Source organism: Mus caroli, chromosome 8 (genome assembly GCF_900094665.2).
Source record: "Mus caroli chromosome 8, CAROLI_EIJ_v1.1, whole genome shotgun sequence".
Lineage (NCBI taxonomy): Eukaryota > Metazoa > Chordata > Mammalia > Rodentia > Muridae > Mus > Mus caroli.
The window spans coordinates 70242910-70264588 of record NC_034577.1 but is presented as its reverse complement, the minus strand read 5'-3'; the positions used below and the strand labels follow the sequence as shown (position 1 = coordinate 70264588).

Sequence of the window (21679 nt, the reverse complement as noted above, 5' to 3'; positions counted from 1 at the left end):
GAGAGGGAGAGGGAGAGGGAGAGGGAGAGGGAGAGAGAGTGCAGGCTGAGTTGAACTTAATTTGGTGACTTATTGAATTGTGACATAGATGGAACTGAATGCAGTACATATTAGAGTTTCTGCTATTAACACTACTGTAGATCAGAAAGTGGTGCACGAAACATAAAAAGAGATTAAGATTCAAATGTCAGGCTGATGTCTTTCTAAAAAACATATTGATAGAGTCAAGTCAGTAAGTAAAGGTAATATCAGCTGAGCAGAGAGCATGGAATTGCTTCACAATGCTGTGGGGAGGTCAGGTGACAGCCTGTGACTTACTTATGAACAGTATGAGGATGAGGCTGAATTTGTCCAGGTCGATGTTTGGGTTGGAGAAAGTGTCACAGAAGGTGGTGTAGATGATCATGAGTAGCACGCTACTGCTGACCACACCAAAAGGCGGCTTCTTCCTCTCCAGCCAGTCCTTGATGTAGCGTCGGACGATCTGAAACACAGAGATCAACAGGTCGCCTCTTCGCTGAGATGTAGGAAGTGGAATTGGGCATCACAAAGTGATTCTGACAGCGCAAAGACAGAATGGGAAGAGAATAATTTGGATGATGGCCACAGTGGATTTCAAAGCTTCCCTGCCTTTCCATTCTTCTTCTGGGGAATTCAGTATTTGTGGTGCAACTTCCACTGGGCGTCCATAATGAGAGTGAATTTTCAAGCGCATTCAAATCCGTCCTTAATCATGCCAAATGCTCTTTGCTAGCTGTCACGGAGACATGCCCATTAAGCCTCCCCCAAGTTTATGTCCTCTGCTGCTGTAATGGATGTGTGTAATTATCACAGTCCCCTTTGCCTCAACAGACAATTCCAAGTGCGACTTTGGGAATCTTAAAAATCTGACATCTTCAAGAATTTCAAGACAGTAGATAATCGAAAGTGATCCATGGAACATATTAATATTTAAAACACTAGCAATGCACCAGAAGTTTTTAATTAAATTATAACTCATGCTTGAAAAGCAAAAGTGCATGTGTTGTGGGAGTTTAAATAATTCACATCTGAATATCTAGAGTTTTTTGTGAATCCAAAGACAAATGCCATTTGTACACTTTTAGAATTCCAAGATTAATACTTAAAAATGAATAAACCTGTCCTAACTTTTCTACAAAAGGACTTGTGAAATAGAAGTTACAGTGTAGCACCTTCTGATTTTAAGACCAGAGTCATCTGTTTAAATCAGAACAGTGCGTGCGATACTGGTGACACTGTTTGCTTGGGCATGCACATCAGCGCCCTTTCACTGCTGATGGAAGTGGTAAAGTGTCACTATAAGGGCACAGTGAAGACATTTTAAGTTTTGATTCACTCACTGTCCTGCATAAATGAATGTGAAATTTCACAATAGGCTGAGTTACTAGGGATCCATTAGTAGTAATGAGGTCAGGAACCTCTGTAAGGTGAAGGGGTTCAGTTATTGGCAACCACCCTGCCAGGAAAAGGGCTAAATTTGCAGTGGAGCACAGCCTTAAGAATATTAGAAACAAAACAGGCTAAAGTTGTCTCTCCTAACTATGGTTGTGTTTTCTGTAGTTCCCAGGGTCAAATTCACTCTGAATATGGCAAATGAAAATTCAGGAAATAAACAAGTCACAAACTGCGATTAAATTTCATTATAGCTTATTATTGCAATTATATGTTATTAAGGTTGTAGTTAATCTTTTACTGGGTTAACTTATAGATTAAACCTCATTATATGTGTATGTATTTGCATGAGCTCAGTTCCATCCATGGCTTCAGGCTTCCCCCAGAGGTTGTCCCCACTGGCAATAACAAGGGATACTTACTGCACTCTCTCAGTCTCTTGGAGAATGACGTCAGCTCGGGAATGAGTAAACTGCCTGTGTCTAGGTAAGAGTCTCAGCAGAAAGGTGATCGCTTGGTACCAGGTGCGGGGACACATTGTGTGTGTCAGGAATGAAGGGAACGAGTATTTCAGACTGACCAACAATGGTTAGGAGTCTTTAAAAAGCAGATCTTAAAGTAATAATTGGCTCACTAAAATACTGATAGGGAAGGAGAGTTCTCAAACGGTTTTATTTTATTTATTGGTGTTCACTTCTTAGAGTTGAAAATGTACTGATGAGAGCAGGTCTACTGCCCAGGGTCAGGGGCTGGTGCATAGAACAGGAGTTGTAGGTAACAGTGTGAGAGGCACCATGGGTGATATGAAGATCCTTGTTCAAACAGGAAAGGCTACCAAGGACCAAAGATTTCACTTAGGTCATTTCATAATATACCATATGACAAATATAGTCTTCCAAGTTTTAATAGCTTTAAAACTAAACAGAAATTAATGACATCTGTGGCAACATTGATTCCTTTTTCTTTTTTTTTTTTCCTTTATTTTTTGAGACAGGGTTTCTCTATAGCCCTGGCTGTCCTGGAACTATCTCTGTAGGCCAGGCTGGCTTTGAACTCACAGAAATCCACCTGCCTCTGCCTCCTGAGTGGGACTGAAGGAGTATGTCCTCACTACCCAATGGAACATTTACTCTTACTCTAGTACAGAATAGTTAAAAACTGTCCCCTCTCTGATCCACATTCCCAAACTAAGCATGCTCATCTCTCTCCCCACCACACCCTGCCTGAGAAGATAAATAAGAAGGAATGGGATGGAGCGCGTAAGCCAAAGCCACCTTAAAGCCAAGGCAAATCTCCAATCATCAATCAACATTATGAGCAGTAATTTGATTTAGTTAACCTAATAGTCTCTTCAAAACTTCATTACAAGGCACTCGGTCTTGTGGTAGCGTAGGATGCTTTCAATGTGGCAAGAGAAAAGGGCCCCTGAGTCAGAATCCTCTTAGCCTAAATATCCAAGGGTCAATGCCGGATACTTAATCTTGATGAAATCAAGTACAAGTTGGGAACTGGATGAGCCCACAAGGGCAGTGACAACTGTAGAGGAACACAGCCTGCCAGGAGGTTTGTAGGCTCACTGTGGTATCTGGCCATGTCTCCTCAGTCAAGCATTCTAAATCGTTCTAGCTCCATAGAGCCTTTCTATCTTGCTTTAAATTCAGTTCTCAGAGGAGCCATTTTTGCATTGTGTAGTGGGAAAGGCAATTGCATGAAGAACAGCTGATGTACCTCACAGATGCCATTTAGCCACAGCTCCAGAAAACATCGTTTGTCCTGCAGTTCAGCAACTACTTCTATCATAGTCATGCCGTGTTTCTGAGGAATTTGTGCCATATAAAAACTCTCCAGCCGGGTGTGGTGACGCACGCCTTTAATCCCAGCACTCGGGAGGCAGAGGCAGGCGGATTTCTGAGTTTGAGGCCAGCCTGGTCTACAAAGTGAGTGCCAGGACAGCCAGGGCTACACAGAGAAACCCTGTCTCGAAAAACCAAAAAAAAAAAAAAAAAAAAAAACTTTGGCCACATTGGCAGTGTTAGTGACCCTACAGGAACCAAAGCTTTGTCAGAGAGACCAGCACATCCTGAGACTGTCCCTGAAAGAATTCTCAGAAACAAAGACAACTCAGTATGAGGTGGGAAGAGGAGCCCAGGTGAGATGCCAGGTAGATCTCTGCTTAGAACTTATCCTAACTTCATTTGTCCTCAGTGCTCAGAGAAACTTAGGCATTAAAAATTAACTGACGAGTGTTCATTAACTTGCTCGCTTTTCCCAGTAGAGCAGGGAAAAAAACGTCTCCCCCAGGAAGGCTGTCCTTTTATTGTCTCATCCTTAATATTTGGATTTTCGTTATTTTAAATTAAATAGCAGGCAAGACTACAGGAAAATTAAACTTGACTGCACTTCCAATAAGCTGTGCTTCGGATCAGTTGCAATATGACCTCAGTTTAGAAACCAGTGAAAGCAGCCCGTCCTATGTGAAGAGCGTTGATGGCCAAGATGACATGAGGCCCAACAGTCATCACTGCATTTTCTTAATCTTTTCAGTCAATGTATTTCCCCACCCCCTTTTTTTTTTTCTACTCTGTCTTTACATTTATAAATTGAGCATGGGGTGAGAATGTATGGTGGATATTTCCCCATGTTAGCCTAAGTTTTACATTTTATTTTTCTTCATTACGGTTTCCGGTTCTTTGATGGTCACCGCTACTGCAATGAATTCACATATTTTCATAAGGAGGTGTGAGTCTTTATTAGCATCCTGTTGAATGGATGTTGTGAGACTGGTGGTGTTAAAGTCAATGTTTATAACTCTTTTCTCTTAAAGTGCATTATTTTTTTTTTTTAATTTATTTATTATATGTGAGTACACTGTAACTGTCTTCAGACACCCCAGAAGAGGGCATCAGATCTCATTACGGTTGATTGTGAGCCACCATGTGATTGCTGGGATTTGAACTCATGACCTTCAGAAGAGCAGTCGGCGCTCTTAACTGCTGAGCCATCTCTCCAGCCCCTTAAAATGTTTTATTAAATATTGATTAGGTTTTAAACAATATTAGTATACTTTGAAAAAATATAATAATAAATTAGAAACACTCATCAGTGGTGACCCATCTCAGACTGAAAATAAGCATCAGCTGGGAAAATTCACCCTGTTGCTTCATTCCACTCTTAGACCAATGCTACGGACATCTTGCTGGAAATACAGTTGACAGCAGAGGCAAAGAGCCCAGACAATCTGCATTAAAAATAAGAAGCTAGTCACATGGTGAGGAGGGATATGCTCTCCATGTGCTGAGAGAGCCCAGCATCAGGTCAATGTACAGACTGGAACCAGGTTATGCATGACCCTGAATTCTAGTTCTGCTCCTTCCTTTGACATCCTGGGTAATCATTAACTTCCCTGTGGCTCATCTGTGACCACAGCTATAGTACAGATGGAGTAACTGGCCGGGCCGGGGTGGCACATGCCTTTAATCCCAGCACTTGGGAGGCAGAGGCAGGTGGATTTCTGAGTTTGAGGCCAGTGTGGTCTACAGAGCGAGTTCCAGGACAGCCAGGACTACACAGAGAAACCCTGTCTCAAAAAACCAAAAAGGATGGAGTAACTGCCTGGGCTGAAGATGCTGTCGACACAGCCTGTGCCAGGTGAGTGGTCCTCATTCTCAATTCTGGTTCTGGGGCAGTGATGTGTTTCCCCGTGGACAGCACATCCCATCCCACAGGACCATGTGCCGGCTAAACACACACACACACACACACACACACACACACACACACACACACAGTGTGAAGCAAAAGGAAGATCGAAAACACTTCAGATCCAATTGAACTTCACCCAGCTTCAAGCTGCAACACACCACCAGTGGAAATGCCTGAGAACTCATGATAACAGGCAGACGTGCGCTTCACTGTTAACTCATAGAGAGAGGAGGTGGGCTGTAGTGTGCCACTCTGAAAGCTAACCAGGGTGCTAGAGAATAATGAAAGGTGATAGGAACTCAGGTTCATTACTGTTTACTCATAAATCATCCGTAGATACGATGTGTAAAAGAGGCACCTGCTACACGCCCTTAGAGCTCGGGAAGGAAAACAGTGAAGCGTACAAAGTTCCCTTCCTTAAGGTGAGGCACACAGAACAGGAAGACCAACGCAAGCCTGGCAGATACTCCAGCAAGCCTGGGGACTTTGACCAAAAGCAGGTATACCTCGGAGAAAAGGCAGAGAAGTGAAATCCACTCCAGGACTAGACTTCAAAGTTCAAGTCTGACGCTGTGTTACCCTGAGTAAGAGGCTCAGGAGACGTTGCTCAGTTTACATACTTACCTCTTTTATTTTTCCCCAGTTCATTTTGTTTAAGAAATAATGACAGATCTTATTTTAATCTTATTTTCAAAGATTAGTGTAACAAATTGTAGAGAAGTTTGCTTTTGTAATTTGGCCTTTTCTGTTACAAATGTTGCCGCGTATCAGCTTCCTCCCTCTGGACAACTATCCCTGCACATTTCCTACAAGGCCCTAGGAGGCCACGTGGCACGACTGAGGTGAGGTAAACTAGGCAGACAGGGCCCCATCTTTGGGGAGCTTACATTCTAGTCCGGAGCTGAATGGAAACAAACAAACAGAAGAAGAAGCAGGAAATGAAATGCATTAAGAAAAGTTTAAATGAGGTAGCTTGATTGTGACTAGTGGCACCTGCGGCTAGTGGCACCTGGAGCAGCCAGTGGAGGAAGCTGCAGGAGAGTCTCTAGGGAGGTGGGAAGAGGCAAGGGCCAGGGCAAAGGCTCGGGAGAAGGAGAGGGTGCTGGAGAAACAGCAGGTATAAAGGAGGATGTCAGGACAGGGGTGGGGCTATAAGGGAAGCACCCAAGACCTAAGACAGGGTAGCGGAGACAGTGGAGAGAAAAGGAAAGTTGACATGAAGTGGGGTTGTGCAGAGATCTTGGGTGGCATTTTTAGTTTGATGCCATGGATGTAAAGCGTGAGGGGACTATGTGATTGCTGCAGTGTGCAGGGAGCTCTGCTGGGGGTCTGTGAAGTAAGTGGAGCTGGACTGAGGTGAGAAGGTAGAATGAACGAAGGTCCTGCCTGCCGTGTCTGAGATCTAAGCCGTCAGCTGCACACACAGACTAGGTAGGTGGTCAGACACAAATGGGACTGGGCTTTTGTGAAGGTTCTTAAAGGAGTGAAGGGTGAGGGGGGTGGCTATGGTGGTAGAGGAGTGCTTTCGGTGCTGGACTGTGGCCCATAAGTTGGGTCAGAGGGGAAGTGAAGAACTCGAGAGCAGGCCGGATGACAGGCTCTCGAGCTGGAAGAATCACTGCAGAAGAGAAGAGGTAAGCAGCTGGTGCCAGAGACCTGAGCTGTTCCTGACTGATCCTCACTCACGTGAGCCTGCCGTCTGTCTGGAAGCACTGTCTGTCTGGAAGCATGGTCCTGGGCATTAGGGAAAGAGGCTCCTCCTTAAAATACTGAATTTCCTCCGGTCAGGGCTGTAGTGCACTGTACACTTGTTGGAAGGGCGGCAGCCATCATCATCTGACGCAGTCTGCACGACACAGGCTGATTCTGACAGACGTGGTCCCAGGAGCAGGATGGCCAAGGGAGAGAGGGCCTGTCCACTGCCCCACCCCAGAGGCATTCATCGCCCCTGCAGTCCTCAGGGATCTGGGCTCAGTGCTAATAAAGTAATTAATAACTAATAAACTGTTCTCCTATGGGCAGCCCCTCTCTCTCGCTATGGCCTTACTGTGTCCCTTAAAGGAGTGAAGGGTGAGGGGTCTTATGCCCCTCTGTGTCCATGGGTTTATAAAAATTAAAAGTATTTGAAAAAAAACGTATCGAATCTGTCCTTACTATTTTAAAACTATTTACACAACACATGAACTCTATTGATTAGACTTTACAAATAATCTGTAGTGGATCTGTATATGCCATGCACAAACACTATGCTATTTTAGACTTGAAATCCCCTGGGTTTTGTTTGTAGGGACTCTGGAGCCAATCCCCTTAGAATCGGAAGGACAATTGTGCTCAATTTTCTTTTCAAGGTTTGTTCTGCAGGTGACTGCTGGGAAAGGCAAAGTCACTGTTATCAGTAGCTGCTACATGCAGACCTAAAAACAAAATCCTGAACAAATAGCAATCAAGGGGAATGAGTGCTGGGCCCCCTGTGGGAGGTTCAAAGCTCTCACTGTCAATCTCTTTGTAGAGCTTAAACCCTACTACTGAGCATGGTATTGAATACACCTGTGGGCAACCAAACGCCTACGCCTACGGAGCTCACCGTGCAGGCTGACTGACACACGGAGCAAATAAAGACCAAAGCACTGAATGAAACATTGAGGAAGGAATCGTCTCTGCTTCCAGTTCACGGTAGAGCATCATCTCTTTGATAAACAGTGCCGAGCCCATTAAGGGTGAACTGGCACTGAATGTAGGCCAGGGGAGCGAGAACAGGCCACTGCACGTTGGAGAGAGCTCAGCAATGAGGCTGCAGGAACCAACAGCTTTCTGAAAGATAAAGGCAGAAGGTGTGGGGGGCACATCCAGACTCACTCAAGAGAACTCGAGAGGACACAGTGTGGCAGAAGTGGAGCCTCTAAGGAGAGGGGTACAAAGGTGCAGGCAGAGGCAGGGTGAGCTAAACTGTCAAGTTAAAGAAACCGTGGGTCAAGGAGGTGACAACACAGCACAGAGGTGATCACCACAAGCGGACTGACTCACTGTTAGGGCTACCTGGGAGGCAGACGAGCGGACTACTGTTAGGGGTACTGGGGAGGTGCATGAACAGACTCACTATAGGGGTACCAGAGGCAGTGAGATCTGGGTTGGGAACTGGAAGACATTCAGGACAGAGAAACAGGTTCGGGGGGGTGACAGCTTAGACAAGAGATGGCCAGGTATGCTGCCCTCTCTCATACAGGATGGTGTTGTAGATGCCAATTGGGAAGGACCTTGAGAGAGAAAGGGTGGCATTTAGTGACGTCCTGGATGAAAGGTTAAAAATCCAAGGAGAGGGTGGAGGCAAGGGTGACCCATCAGTGCAGTGATGGTGACCACCCACTCTTACGATTAGAGGATGCAAGGGAGGGACATTCTCCAATCACAGAAAGCTTCGAGAAGTTCTTAAGAGGATGAAATAAAAAGCTACACATTCTGTGTCTGTACACTTCAAAGCCAGACAGGCCCAGTGCTGAGCTGGGGGTGGGGGAGGACACAGGGCCCCATCCTTATTAACCCAGAAGCTATCTCCAATTGACAATTGCTCACAAGGGGAAAATTAGTGAAGTCTCACTGGGAACACAAACCACATTTAAGGGAGGTCCCACGGCCAGCCCGGCAGTATTTTTTGGAGATATTCTGTCTCATAATGCTTTGCTCGGGACTTCTTTTTAACCTTACTTGCCTTCTGCTTATCTACTGTGGTTTCCTGCTTTGTGTTTTTATGGGTTTTGCGTATGTATGTGTGTACATATGAATGAGTATGTGTGTGCATATGCATGAGTATGTGTGTGCACATGCATGAGTATGTGTGTACATATGAATGAGTATGTGTGTACATATACATGAGTATGTGTGTACATATGCATGAGTATGTGTGTGCACATGCATGAGTATGTATTTCTCATTCCCCTTTCCTTTTCTTTCTTTTCTCTCTGTTTTATTCTGCTTTGTTAGTTTTCAGTCGGCCCGTTTGGGTGCGGAGCTGGATGAGTCGGGTGGGAGGGCTGATCAGGGAGCTGCAGGAGAGGAACGTGTGATCAGCATATACTGTTTGATAAAGTTTATTTTCAATTTAAAAAAAGCAAAAAGTTACTCATACCACCTTTTGGCTGCCTTTACTACTTTACTGAATGCTTCACTGCTGGGCACAGAGAGGATGAGCGATCTAGCAACCCAATATCCTCTCTGGGTAAAGACTCTTTGCATAAATGCTGACAGTACTCTATATATTTAAAGACTGAATTATGTGCATGTTTTTGTCCATGTGTTAAGCCAAGCATTTATTGTTAATATAGATTTTCCAAGAGCCATTAATAGAAGAATTATGTGTTCCAGTTATTATGGGAAGCATGAATGCACACTGATGCTGTTCACAACAGAGAAATGGGGGCAGAGAGGGATGCTTACGCCTCAATTAGACAAGAGTACATCTCATGGAAACAGTTTCCTGTTTTCTTTTCACTGACTGACTAATTCATTCATTCATTCATTCATGCATTCTACAGACACTTACTGGATGAACCTGTAGCCTGGAAATATAATGTGAAATAAAATAAACATGGCTTCTAAACACATGGAGCTTGCCATGCGGCACGGGAAACAGTCACAAAGCTCACAGGATAAACACACATAATGAGAAAGGCTGAGTCAGGAGTTGGCCAGGGTGCTAAGCAGTGAAATGGGGGACCACCTCACCGTTCAAATGAGAGGTGAGTTCAAGAGTCAGGCGAGTAATAAGCTGGGTGGGAGGCGGGCAGGAGTGCGCTCCATCCGAAGGAATGAACAAAAACTAACAAAGGTCCAGGCGAGTCAGGTGAGAAACGGGGCAGAGGCTACAGAGGCAGCAGGGCATATGGTTATTCAAAATCCTCATTATGTAACTGGCATGGGGATGTATTTTTCAATTGTTATTTTGTATTTAATGAAGTCATAATCTTTGATTGCTTTTAAATCACCCCAATTACACTAAATTTAGCCTATTTTCTAAGTGTAAAGTTAATTGTAAAAGTGTCTGTGTGGTGGCTGCTATGGTGTTCTGTATGGATCTACCTGCTCTGTTTGAGGCTTCTTTCCTATGGGTGTGAGTGAGGCCAGCCTGAAATGACTGTGAGAAAACATAAGACTGACCACTCAGAGGAGTCAGCCAGCCCCTGAGAGCGGCATTAGGGCAGGCTGTGGAAGGCTTTGGTGGGAAGCAGCTTCCCCTCCCTGCTCCCTTCACCCCTATGCACTTCTTGTGTTCATCCTGTCTCAGAATCTTCCGCCAACAGAACCCCACTGAAGACAGCACTAAGCACTATGTGTATGGATGTCATATTTATGGACCACGTTTGAAAGGGTTGCTTCCTGTTTGGCATACACAGGCAATGTGGTGGTGATGATGACGATGACGACGATGACAATGACAACTGACGCCATGGAGTGTTCATTGTATCAGACTATACTGCAAGAACTTTACACCCATCAATAGTTCACAATAATGCCTTGAGGTACTGTAATTATAATATTTAATAAATTGTGACTGGCAGCTAGGGATATTTGAAAGACTGGCCCAAGTTCATCCAGCAGATGAAAGATAGAAATAAATTTAAGGTCCGGTTGCTCTTACAGTCTGTGAATAGGAGGCATCCTTGTAGACTATGCCTCTAAGACCAACCACGTTCGTTCGTAAACTCTCATCCCCACGATAGTGGCTTCCCCTGCCTCACACCCCCAAATTAACAAATCACTAACAAAGAAGACCCTGATTTTACATATTCATGCTTATAAGTAAGTTATATAACAATGTCATAGGAAGCTACTATACAAGGGTCCTTGTTGCTTAAGAAGAATGGATGATTCTAGAATCCAGCTTGTGTCTGTTGGGGATTCTTGTGTAGCAGAGTGGCTTAATGTTGTTAATTGAAAGTTCAAAGATGAACATGCCAAAAAACGTGCATTTTCAGTCTTCTTTCATCTTCTCCCCTCTCGTGCTCTGACCTTACACAGGAATTCCCAGTGTGATGTGTCGAGCAAAGAACAGCTAGACAACCTTACCTGTCCAATGACAAGAGGAACCACCACCGTCATAAACAGCTGAGAGAAAATGGATGTAAAAGGCACCGAAGAGGATGAACCGAGCTGTAAAACAGGAGAGCAGGGTGAGGCTTGCTGTGAATCAGCGGCTAGTGGCTGTCCAGTCAGTAATGCAGAGGGGAATTTCATTCCCATAAATTTCTCTCACAAGCACCAAAAATTTGGCAACAAATTAATCAACAATGAGGAAGTAAAGTTACCTCTGATTTTTAAAAATTTAACACATATAGATTATTAAGTATTTTAACATATAACTCTATGGTAAAACTAAGATTAAGGAAAACTGAAGTTACATAATCATCTTAAATTACTTTTTATTAATACGCTTGGACGGTAGAGTTATTTTACATATACCACAGTTTCACCTACAGCCATAACTTAAGTGATTATTGCATCTATATGTAGATTCCTACAATAATAAAAAAACCTGTCTCATTCTCTCATCTCGACAACATTTTTATTGATGTAAATAAAATATCTTCTAACTTTTCTTAAGTAAAAGAGAATCTTAGATCTTTACAATTCACTGTTATACAAGTTCTAGCAAATAAGAGAAATCCTAAAACAACTTCTTTTTCTGTTTTTTTTTTAATATGTCTGGGTGTTTGATATCAGTGTGCATGTGTAGGAAAGCAGGTGTATATGGACCACAATGTGTGTAGAGGTCAGAAGACAATCTCAGATGCTGGCCCTTGCTTCCCCCTTTGTCTGAGATAGGGTTTCTTGTTCACTGCTGTGAACATCCAGGTAGCTGGCCTGCAAGCTACTGGCAATTCTCCTATCTTAGCCTTGTATCTCATGCTAGGAGAGCTAGCATTGTAGACATGCACTTCTGTGTTCAGTCTTACGAGCCCTGCGGATTTGAATTCACGTCTTCAAATGTTTGTGTGGCAAGCTATTTATCTCCTGAGACACTTCGCCAGTCTTTTTGTGAACTTAAATTTTCTATACACCTGTTTTAAAATTTGAGTGTCCCACCACGATCAGGAGCCCTGTTTTCCTTCTCCTTTTGCTGACACTTGGTATGCCATCTTCACAGAGCTCCTCCTTACTGTAGCCTTGCTGTTCATCTATACAGAGTCCCTCAGCCTCAGCTATCAAGAATCACTGTTTCCCTGAAACTTCCTCAACCTCTTCCTGGTATCCAAACCTCTCTGGCCAGTGACAGCCTGGCTCACACATTCCTCTTCAGCCCTTTTGTAGCAACCTTCTCTGACGTCACACCACTCTCCTACTTGCCCCTGTAACTTGTTTATCATCTATAGATTGGGCCTCAAATTTTATATTTACCTGCTAAGTCAGAGTTAGGAACCCCTTTTGGAAAAGAACTTTGTCAGTGGACAATGAGGGCAGAATGGCAGAACAAAGGGGGAATGACAACCAACCTTTCAGGGATGCAGATCCAGTGTTTCTTGCTACCATTTCATATATTTGAAATGGGATCTTTCTATGTAGGCTAGCCCATCCTAGAACTCACTATATAGCTCAGGTTAGTTGGCCTTGCACTCAGGATCCACCTGCCTCAGCTGCTGGAGCTCTGAGTTTACAGTCATGCTCTACCACATCCAACTTTGACTTCTGAGTGCTCCTCAAAGGGTTTCCTAAATCTTTTCTCTTTCTTCAGTCTCTCCTTGGAAACATATTGGCAACTGTGGTCAGGGAGTCAGGTAGGTGATTTCTACTCTCTCCCCAGGGAGCCAAGCAGATCTTCTCCTACAGATTCCTTCCCTCACCCAATCCCTTGGTCTCACCTTCCAACATGAAGGGAGTCTCTGTCTGGAAATCCATTGGCCGTCCTCCCTCCCATGTTCCCATTCAATGCCTTAGTCTCATTCTTAGCCAGTTAGCAGACCATTGTAGGGGCCCATTTTCTCACTCTTCTTCCATTACTTGTGGACTCCAACAGACCCTCATGGAAGACTCAGCCTTCCTCCCTCTTCCTGTGGCCTCTCATGGCCCCTCCCCCTTAAGCCCATCCCCATTTCTGTTTGTTAGCTCCCAATACCTAGAAACAAGTTCTGCCCAGAATATCCAGTGGTCACACCTGGCAGGGACTCAGAAGCACTTCCTCCCAGGGAACCTACAGGCTCCTAAGATCCAGAGAAGGCATAAGAAACCAAAGGATTGAACACCCATCCAACAAAGACAAAACCAGATATCAACACCTAGAATTACTATCATCTCAAACCTAGATGCCAAAGTGAAAAACAAACAAACAAACAAACAAACAAACAAACAAACAAACCAGTACTAGCCAGGACAACATATCTCCACTAGAGCCCAGCAATAAAGCAATAAAGACAACCCAACTTGGGAGAAAACTGGAAATAAAAAATTAGGGACTCAAACAGGAACCTCAGAGGCAAGCCTCACCAACAAAATGGGAGATAGAAGAGAGACTCTCAGACATTAATGACAAGGTAGAAGAAATAGATACCCTGGTCAAGGGAAATTTTAAATCTAAAAACAAAAACAAACAAACAAAAACACCCAGAAACAAAATATCCAGAAAATCTGGGCCACTATGAAAAGACCAAATCTAAGAATAATAGGAATAGGAGTTGGAGAAGAAACTCAGGTCAAGACACAGAAAATATTTTCAACAAACATCACTGAAGGTATCAAGGTACGAGAAGCTTGTAACACCAAATAGAATATTAAAAACTGCAAGAGAAAGAGACCACGGCAGAACTATGAAAATTGTACCTGACTTTTCAATGGAGACTCGAAAAACCAGAAGGGCATGAACAGATGTTCTATATACGCTAAGAGACCACAGATGCCAGCCCAGACTATTACCCAGCAAAATTTCAATCAGAATAGATGGAGAAAGAAATGCATTCCATAACAAAACCAAACTCAAGCAGTGTCTATCTATCAATGCAGCTTGGCAGACAGTGTTAGAACCTGAAGATGTTAACCACATACAAAAAACCACAAGGAATAAATATCAGACCAGAAAACCCAAAGAAGGAGGAAAAAAATTAAATCACAACAACAAAATAAAAAACAATGGTCATTGACAGCTCTCAACATCAATAGTTTTAATTCCCCAATAAAAGGATACAAACCAACAAATTAGATACAAAACCAGGATCCATTTTTCTGCTATATCCATGAAATGTACCATAACATCCAGGATAGATACGATCTTAGGATAAAAGGATGGAAAAAGATATTCTAAGCAAATGGACCCAAGAAACAGGCAGGTATAGCCTTTTAATATCTGACAAAATAGACTTCAAACCAAAACTAATTAGAGGTAGGGAAGGACACTACATATTCACCAAAGGAAAAACCCACCAAGAGGATATTGCAATTCTAAACAGCTATGCACCAAACACAAGGATACCCAAGGTCATAAAGAAACACTACTACAGCTAAAGTCACATACTGACCTCACACAGTGATAGCAAAAGGCTTCAATACCCAACTCTTGCCATTAGGCAGGTCATCGAAACAAAACTAAACAGAGAAATGCTGGAGCTAACATGTCATTAACCAAATGGACTAACAGAACATTTCATTCAAACACAAAGAAATATAACTTCTTCTCAGCAGCTTGTGGAACTTTCGAAAACTGACTACATACTTGGACACAAAGCAAGTCTCAACAGATGCCAGAAAATTCAAATAATACCCCACATTCTATCTTATCCCCACAGATTAAAGCTGGATATCCACAAAAGAAACAACAGAAATTTAAAACTTTCTAGAATTGAATATTTTCATTCAACATACTTTCATTCAAAATACTACATACCCAAACTTGTAGGACTCAATGAAAGTGGTTCTAAGAGGCAAGTTCAGAGCACTCAATGTGTGTGTGTGTGTGTGTGTGTATCAGAGATCTTATACTAGCAACTTAATGGTACACCAGAGAGTTCTAAAACAAAAGGAAGAAATAATATCCCCCAAAAACAGGGGAGAAGAAATAATCAAACTCAGGGATGAAGTCAATGAAATAGAAACAAAAACAGCAAGAACAACAACAAGAAGAAGAACAACAACAAAAATACAAAGATCAAGGGATTCTTTGAGAAAATCATTGAGAGTAACAAACCCTTAGCAAAATTAACTAAAAGGCAGAGAGAGACTATCCAAATTAACAAAATTAGAGATGACATGGGGATATAACAACAGACACCATGGAAATTCTGAGAATTGTAAAGGCCTACTTTAAAATTCTGTGCTCCACCACATTGAAAAATATAGCAAAAATGGACAATTTTCTTGATACATATCACTTACCCAAAAGATCACATAAGCAAATTAAACAGACCTATAGCTCCTAGTGAAACGAGAGTAGGAATTAAGTCTCCCAGCCAAAAAGAGCTTAGAGCCAGATAGTTTTATCGCAGAATTCTTCTAGAAGACTTAACACCAATACTCCTCAAATTTTTCACAAAATAGCAACACGAGGAACATTGCCCAATTCATTTTATATGAGGCCAAAAGTTATTCTGATACCTAAGCCACACAAAGACCCAACAAAGAAAATAGAATTACGGTTTAATTTCATCTATGAACATAGATGCAAAAATTCTCCGTAAAACACTTACAAACTAAATAACAGAACACATAAAAAATAAATCATCCATGATGGTCAAGTAGGCTTTATCCCAGAGACGCAGGGGTCTTGCAACTACATATACTGATAAGTGTAAGCCCCCATATCCACAAATTCAAGAAAGGCCTTTGACAAAATGCAACACTTCTTCACGATAAAAGTCCTGAAAAACAAAAACAAAAACTAGGGATTCAAGAGACAGACCTCAACAGAGTAAAGAATTCACAGCTAACACCAACCTAACTGGAATTCCACTAAAATCCATTTTCAAGAAATTTTGCTCCACCCACCAGGGGACCTATGCTTACTTAATGCCAGCATCAGCACGGACCACTGGCTGTCCATGTATCCATCTCTCCAACTGTAGCCTCTGGCCCCTTTCCTGTATAAGTGATATAAAGTAAAGAAATGCAGAGTCAAACAGAACAGGTGACACTGAGGAAGATGTGTGCAGAGCTGGTCCATGAACTGCTTTTTATGTGAAACTAAAATATTAAGGGTGGTCATTATACTACTTTATATCAAGCAGGTCCTTGAAGCACAGAGTGCTCAACAAATATGATTGCCCCACAAACATTAACTCTAAAATTTCTTCCTCGTTCAATGATTGAAAGCAGGAAAAAATTATAGGTAACAAAGAAACCTCGTTTTCAATGCTTTATTCATAAGGCTTAGAATGTCTGGAGAGAAGCAGCAGGACTCTGGCTATAACTGCTGGGTATAGACAATCCCTTCCTTGACCTCAGGGCTCAGCTCACACATTCCTGGCTCCTCTTTCTACCTAACTTTACTCATATTTAAAAGTGTGCATGTGCTCAGGACATGTACATCAATGGTAGAGTGTTTTCCAAACTGGTTTAGAAGTCATATTGTCTCTGTAAGCTCACAGATAAAACTTATTTCAGTAGTATTTTTACAAGTTGCATGTATTTTAATTTCTCCTGTCACAAGGCCATTGTATAACCCACATTAGCAGAAGGCAGTAGAACACAGCAGTGGGCTAAGAAGGAAGTTATCTAGGATTCCCAGAGTCCATTTGTCCTTAGAACACCTGAGACCTTTGAACTACTTGATTAGAAACAAGTTAGAGTGACCCCCCTCCGAGGTTCTGTCAAATGAGTGATGAGCCCACACTATCCAGGGATGTAATTAACTGGGTTCCTCAAGGCAGAGGAAGGGAAGAAGGGATGTTATCTCTGAAAGGAAAGGACCTCAGTGCTGGAGTCTGATTGGAAATAAGTGCTTTCTTTGGACTTGGCCACAGGACCTTCTGTGTGGTCAGTGTGGAGATTCTAAGGTGCCCCTGGGGATGTCTGCAGTGGTCCCTGGCATCCAGAAGAAAGGGCACGGAGCATCTGGCGGAGGACAGCACATTAGACTATTCGAGGAAAGTACACATTCCAATAATTCTGTAGGCTGGACTGATCTGTGCTGCTGGAATAATTGCTCCTTCACATTTTAATAAGGGTCCTGATGTGGACAAAAGGACCCTAGGAATGATGGACAACCTCTTCCATGATGAGCTTAGCGGAGGCACTGGTAATGAGCAGGACGAGCTTACAAGTTCAACACCCAGCCCGGGCTTCACCAAGATAACACATCTCCTACTGCCCAGTTTTTAGATACAGCACATTAAACAAACAACTCAGTTACCACTCAATTCCCTGCAGAAATATTGTACCTCAAAGCAGAAAATGCCCAAGTAGGTTGGTTTTGTGGCTTTAATAGCTTATACTAAGAAATGAAACATAAAAACTCACTATATGAGAATTTAAATCCTTTATGTTTAGTCACTCCTGTAGGGAATGAAGAAAGCCTTGAGTGTGTGTGTGTGTGTGTGTGTGTGTGTGTGTATGTGTGTGTGTGCGCACACACACTCGAATGGATGAATGTGTGGCGTTGGCATGGCATGGCTATGTCAAAGACCCCCGCAGCCTCAGACTTATAGAAAAATGGCAAAACCCCGATCCCCCTCCAGCCTTTCCTTCTGGCCTATATGTGGAGAAAATGTCCTGAAGACGGCTCCTGTGGAGATCAGCTAAACCTGAATCCTGAATCAACACAGGACTGAGTCCTATATACAATAGAACCTACTACCTCCATGTTTACTTGTATGCAATAGCCCTGCCTCTGTTCAATTCCATGTCATAAACACGCTGAGCTTCGGGATGCTCTGGCTTCTGCAGCAGAGAGCCAGTCCACCCAGCCCCAGCAGATTTTGTGTCTGCATATTTCTCTTTTCTTCATTCCCTCACTGCCCTCATCAGGCCAAATCCCTGCGAGCCCTGCAAAGGATACAACACACTCCCATAGTGACTGAGTTCTTGGGATCCAGAGCATGTTCCAGGTATTAGGGGCCGAGCAGTGACAAAGTACGAAGCCCCTCCTCTCAAGGGCTGCTTCTTAAAAAAACAAGGTCATTGGAGCTCAGAGGTTAAGAGCACTGGCTGGTCTTCCAGACGTCTTGAGTTCAAATCCCAGCAACCACATGGTGGCTCACACCATCTGTAAAGGGATCTGATACCCTCGTCTGGTGTGTCTGAAGACAGTAACAACATATTCATATACATAAAATAAAGAAGTTTTAAAACAACAGCAACAACAACAACAAAAACAAGACCATGGTATGTCTATAATGTGACCCCTATGCCTAAGGCTTAGGGACCTTGGTGAAAGAAGGGGTGGAATTTTAAGAGCCAGAGGACCAGAATTGTCTCACAGCAGTGAGAGAATGTCTTTTAAACAAGACAGAGAAGCTGCACCGTCAAAACACAATAATCTTGGCTAATCAAGATCTGCATAGCCACAGCTCCAGTGGACATGCCAGCACGGATCGGGGAGGGTGCCGTCTCAGACCCCGCCTCTGTACTCAGCCCTATAGGCAATCAAGGCCTGCAACGCCTGCAGAGAGGTGGAGACTCAGTCCCCCCTCCACACTCCCAGGATGATCACCCTAAGTCAGATATCTAATCCCAAGCTGTGAGCCCTCAACATGTGTGCATATGAGGAACACTAAGTGCACTAGGTGGTGTGTGTGTGTGTGTGTGATTAAAGAGCAGGTCATGAATTTGGTATCATAGGAGGAGCAGACATCACATAAACACAGCACTCACGTATCAAATTCTCAAAGAATAAAAAATTCGATGAAGTAAGAGAAAAGATGAGGTTTGTGAGCAGGCCGGTCACCCAGGACCCATGAGCTTCTGCCTTTGGAATGTCCCCCTCCTCCCACGGACACCTGGATGCAATTTAAATCTTATTTCTTAGGAATTCTTTGCAAAGCTCCTTCCAACTGCCTAGTTCCTCCCTCAGCTTTTGTGGGTCACAGTTCCACTGGACCTGGAAGAATCTGAACTACTCACTTCCAAGTCTGTCTTTCCAGGGAAAGCGCACACTCTGCAAGGTTGGGACACTCACTGTCTCGCTCATGGTTTATAGCTAGGGTAGCACTCTTTACACCTCAGAAGCAATATGGGGACTAGTTAGAACAGACATTACCACCTCAGAAGCAATATGGGGACTAGTTAAGTCAGACATTACCAGAGTGACAGAGATGGGCTCTGGCAGGACCAGTGTGCCTCAGCTTCCAGCTGCTGCTGCTGCATGTATGCCTGCGTCACATGTACCGGGTGCTTACATAGGGAGAAAGGAGGCTTCACATGGTTTCTCTTCACTCTCCTAACATTTCTGAGGTAAATGACAAAGTCTTAGGTAACTCACAACTCAAGATGGGATCAGTCTGGTCTCCCTCCACCAGTCATCTCCTATGACTACAGATGCAACATGGACTGTAGACTTCTGTGTGGCAGACACCAGTCTAAATGCTTAATCTGCGTTAGACAAGTTGACTCTCACAGAAACCTTGTGAAGTGAGTCTATTAATCCCACTTTAGTGGCTTATAGTTGAACAAATTGGGCATGGTTACTGTGGCTACGATTGGATCCCAAAAGTATAGCTCCAAAGCCTTCCCTTCTACTCCAGTGATTCCGGAAGGTTCAGAAGGTAGGCTAGGCAGCAGCAGTGGAAGCCACAGCTGCGTTCTCCTTTTTTTGCTGGTGGTGGGGGAGTGGAAGGGGCAGGGTGGGTATGACTGAGCCACAGGATACAGAAAACCATTTGAGTGACCCTTCTCAACACTCTAAAGAATGGCACATAACTAGTACCAGATTGGGTTCATCAGAGGGAAGTTAATTCAGTACACACAATGGATGCCTTGGGGCTTTAGAGTTTAATTCTGGCAGAGCAAGGTTCAGTGCAAGCTCAGTTGACTGCTACCAGTACATTCATTTAATGATGACTTCACTTGGAGAGTAAAATATTACTGGTTTAAAGTAACCAGGCTCAGAAAGACAAATAAATGACAGCTCTGATGAAGGAGGCTGAGTGGCTACACATCAGTTATCAACCCAACATGAGAAAACAGACGGAACCTTCCCAACCCCTCCTGAGAGTGAGCTGACCTGTAAGCTGTCATTTATGCACGGGTTGTCACCTGTTCTGTGGTGTGATCAGCCTTTTATCTGATGAGGGAAACCCATTAGCCGCAGGCATTGCTATTTGTGTCTCTTTTCTACTATGAAAATATTATTGTATTAAATAATTTACTCCTGATGATTGGCCTTCACTTTCATTAGGAAAAACAGAAAGAGATGTGTACAGTTTATACTGTAGAATGGCAAATGTCAACTGACATCTTTTGCTGGAAAATCAACAAGGACTAATGTGAGACTGAGTGAATCATTCACACACACACACACACACACACACACACACACACACACACACACACACAATTTCCACTTCACATCCCAGGGCTCAGCCTTGGGGGAAGATGAAGGGAGGTTGCTTACTATTGAGATAGCTTTCTTGTTACACACATCAACGCCTGAGTCTCCTTCCTGTTTTGAAAACCAGCATTACATGGATGTTTTCTCAACCTTTCCTGATTTTCCCTTCCCCATGAATGACAGTTCAGCTTCTCCATGTTCTTTCCTTTTCTCTCTCTCTCTCTCGCTCTGTCTCTGTGTGTGTGTGTGTGTCTCTCTCTCTGTCTATCTCTCTCTCCTCTCACAGGGTTGCATACAAACAAAACTGGTGACATCCTGAAGCTGAGTTTGTGTGTCCGCCAGGTAATACTTAACTCAGTTGTTTATATCACACTAAAATTGCGTTATTGCATACAGAATATATTGAAAAGGAAATGATCTTTTATTTTACAGCTAAATGCATAGCATTTTTCCTTCTCTGAGAAATAAAATAGATTTAAAAGTTTTTAAAGATAGACTAGTATGCAAAGTGGTTTCATTTACATTGACTTATCTTTTTTCATTTTTGAGGTATAACTGACAAAATTATTCGAGGTACAGAAAGTAATGAACACACACACACAGCGTGATGAGCGTCATAGTCAGACTTTTTAATATCCATCACTTCCATACTTTGTCTATCTGGTAAAAATATCTAAGATCTAATATTTTAACAAATTTTAATCATGCAATGATTTAATGAAATTTAACCATGTTATACCTAGGTGCCAAGTCTTCCTAAAGCTGAAAGCTATACCCAGGTTTTGCATCACCTAAACCTGGCACTTATCATTCTAGTCTGTGTCTCTGAGTTTGATGCTTTTCGATTTCCTCACACGAGGAGGAACACATGGCACTTGCCTATTCCTCTCTCTTCACTAAGCTCACCATCCTTTGTGTTTATCTATGCCATATGCTACTTTATACTGTAAGATGAAAAGGTTACTTCCAATTACTTTAATAAGAACTTTTTTTTTTTTTTTTTTTTTTTTTTTTTTTTTTTGGTTTATCGAGACAGGGTTTCTCTGTGTAGCCCTGGCTGTCCTGGAACTCACTCTGTAGACCAGGCTGGCCTCGAACTCAGAAATC

At 43.0% G+C, this 21679-nt stretch overlaps 1 protein-coding gene across 2 annotated transcripts in view; it reads right to left on the bottom strand.

Annotated features, from left to right (window-relative positions):
- Slc10a7 (solute carrier family 10 member 7) overlaps positions 1 to 21679 on the bottom strand; it is a 229367-nt gene that overhangs the window by 31670 nt on the left and 176018 nt on the right. For both annotated transcript variants that reach the window (XM_021170488.1, XM_021170490.1), the window contains 2 exons: positions 11176 to 11259; positions 319 to 484 (listed from right to left, as the gene is read on the bottom strand). In XM_021170488.1, coding sequence (XP_021026147.1) covers positions 319 to 484; positions 11176 to 11259 — 250 coding nt within the window. The remainder of the gene's footprint in view (positions 1 to 318; positions 485 to 11175; positions 11260 to 21679) is intronic.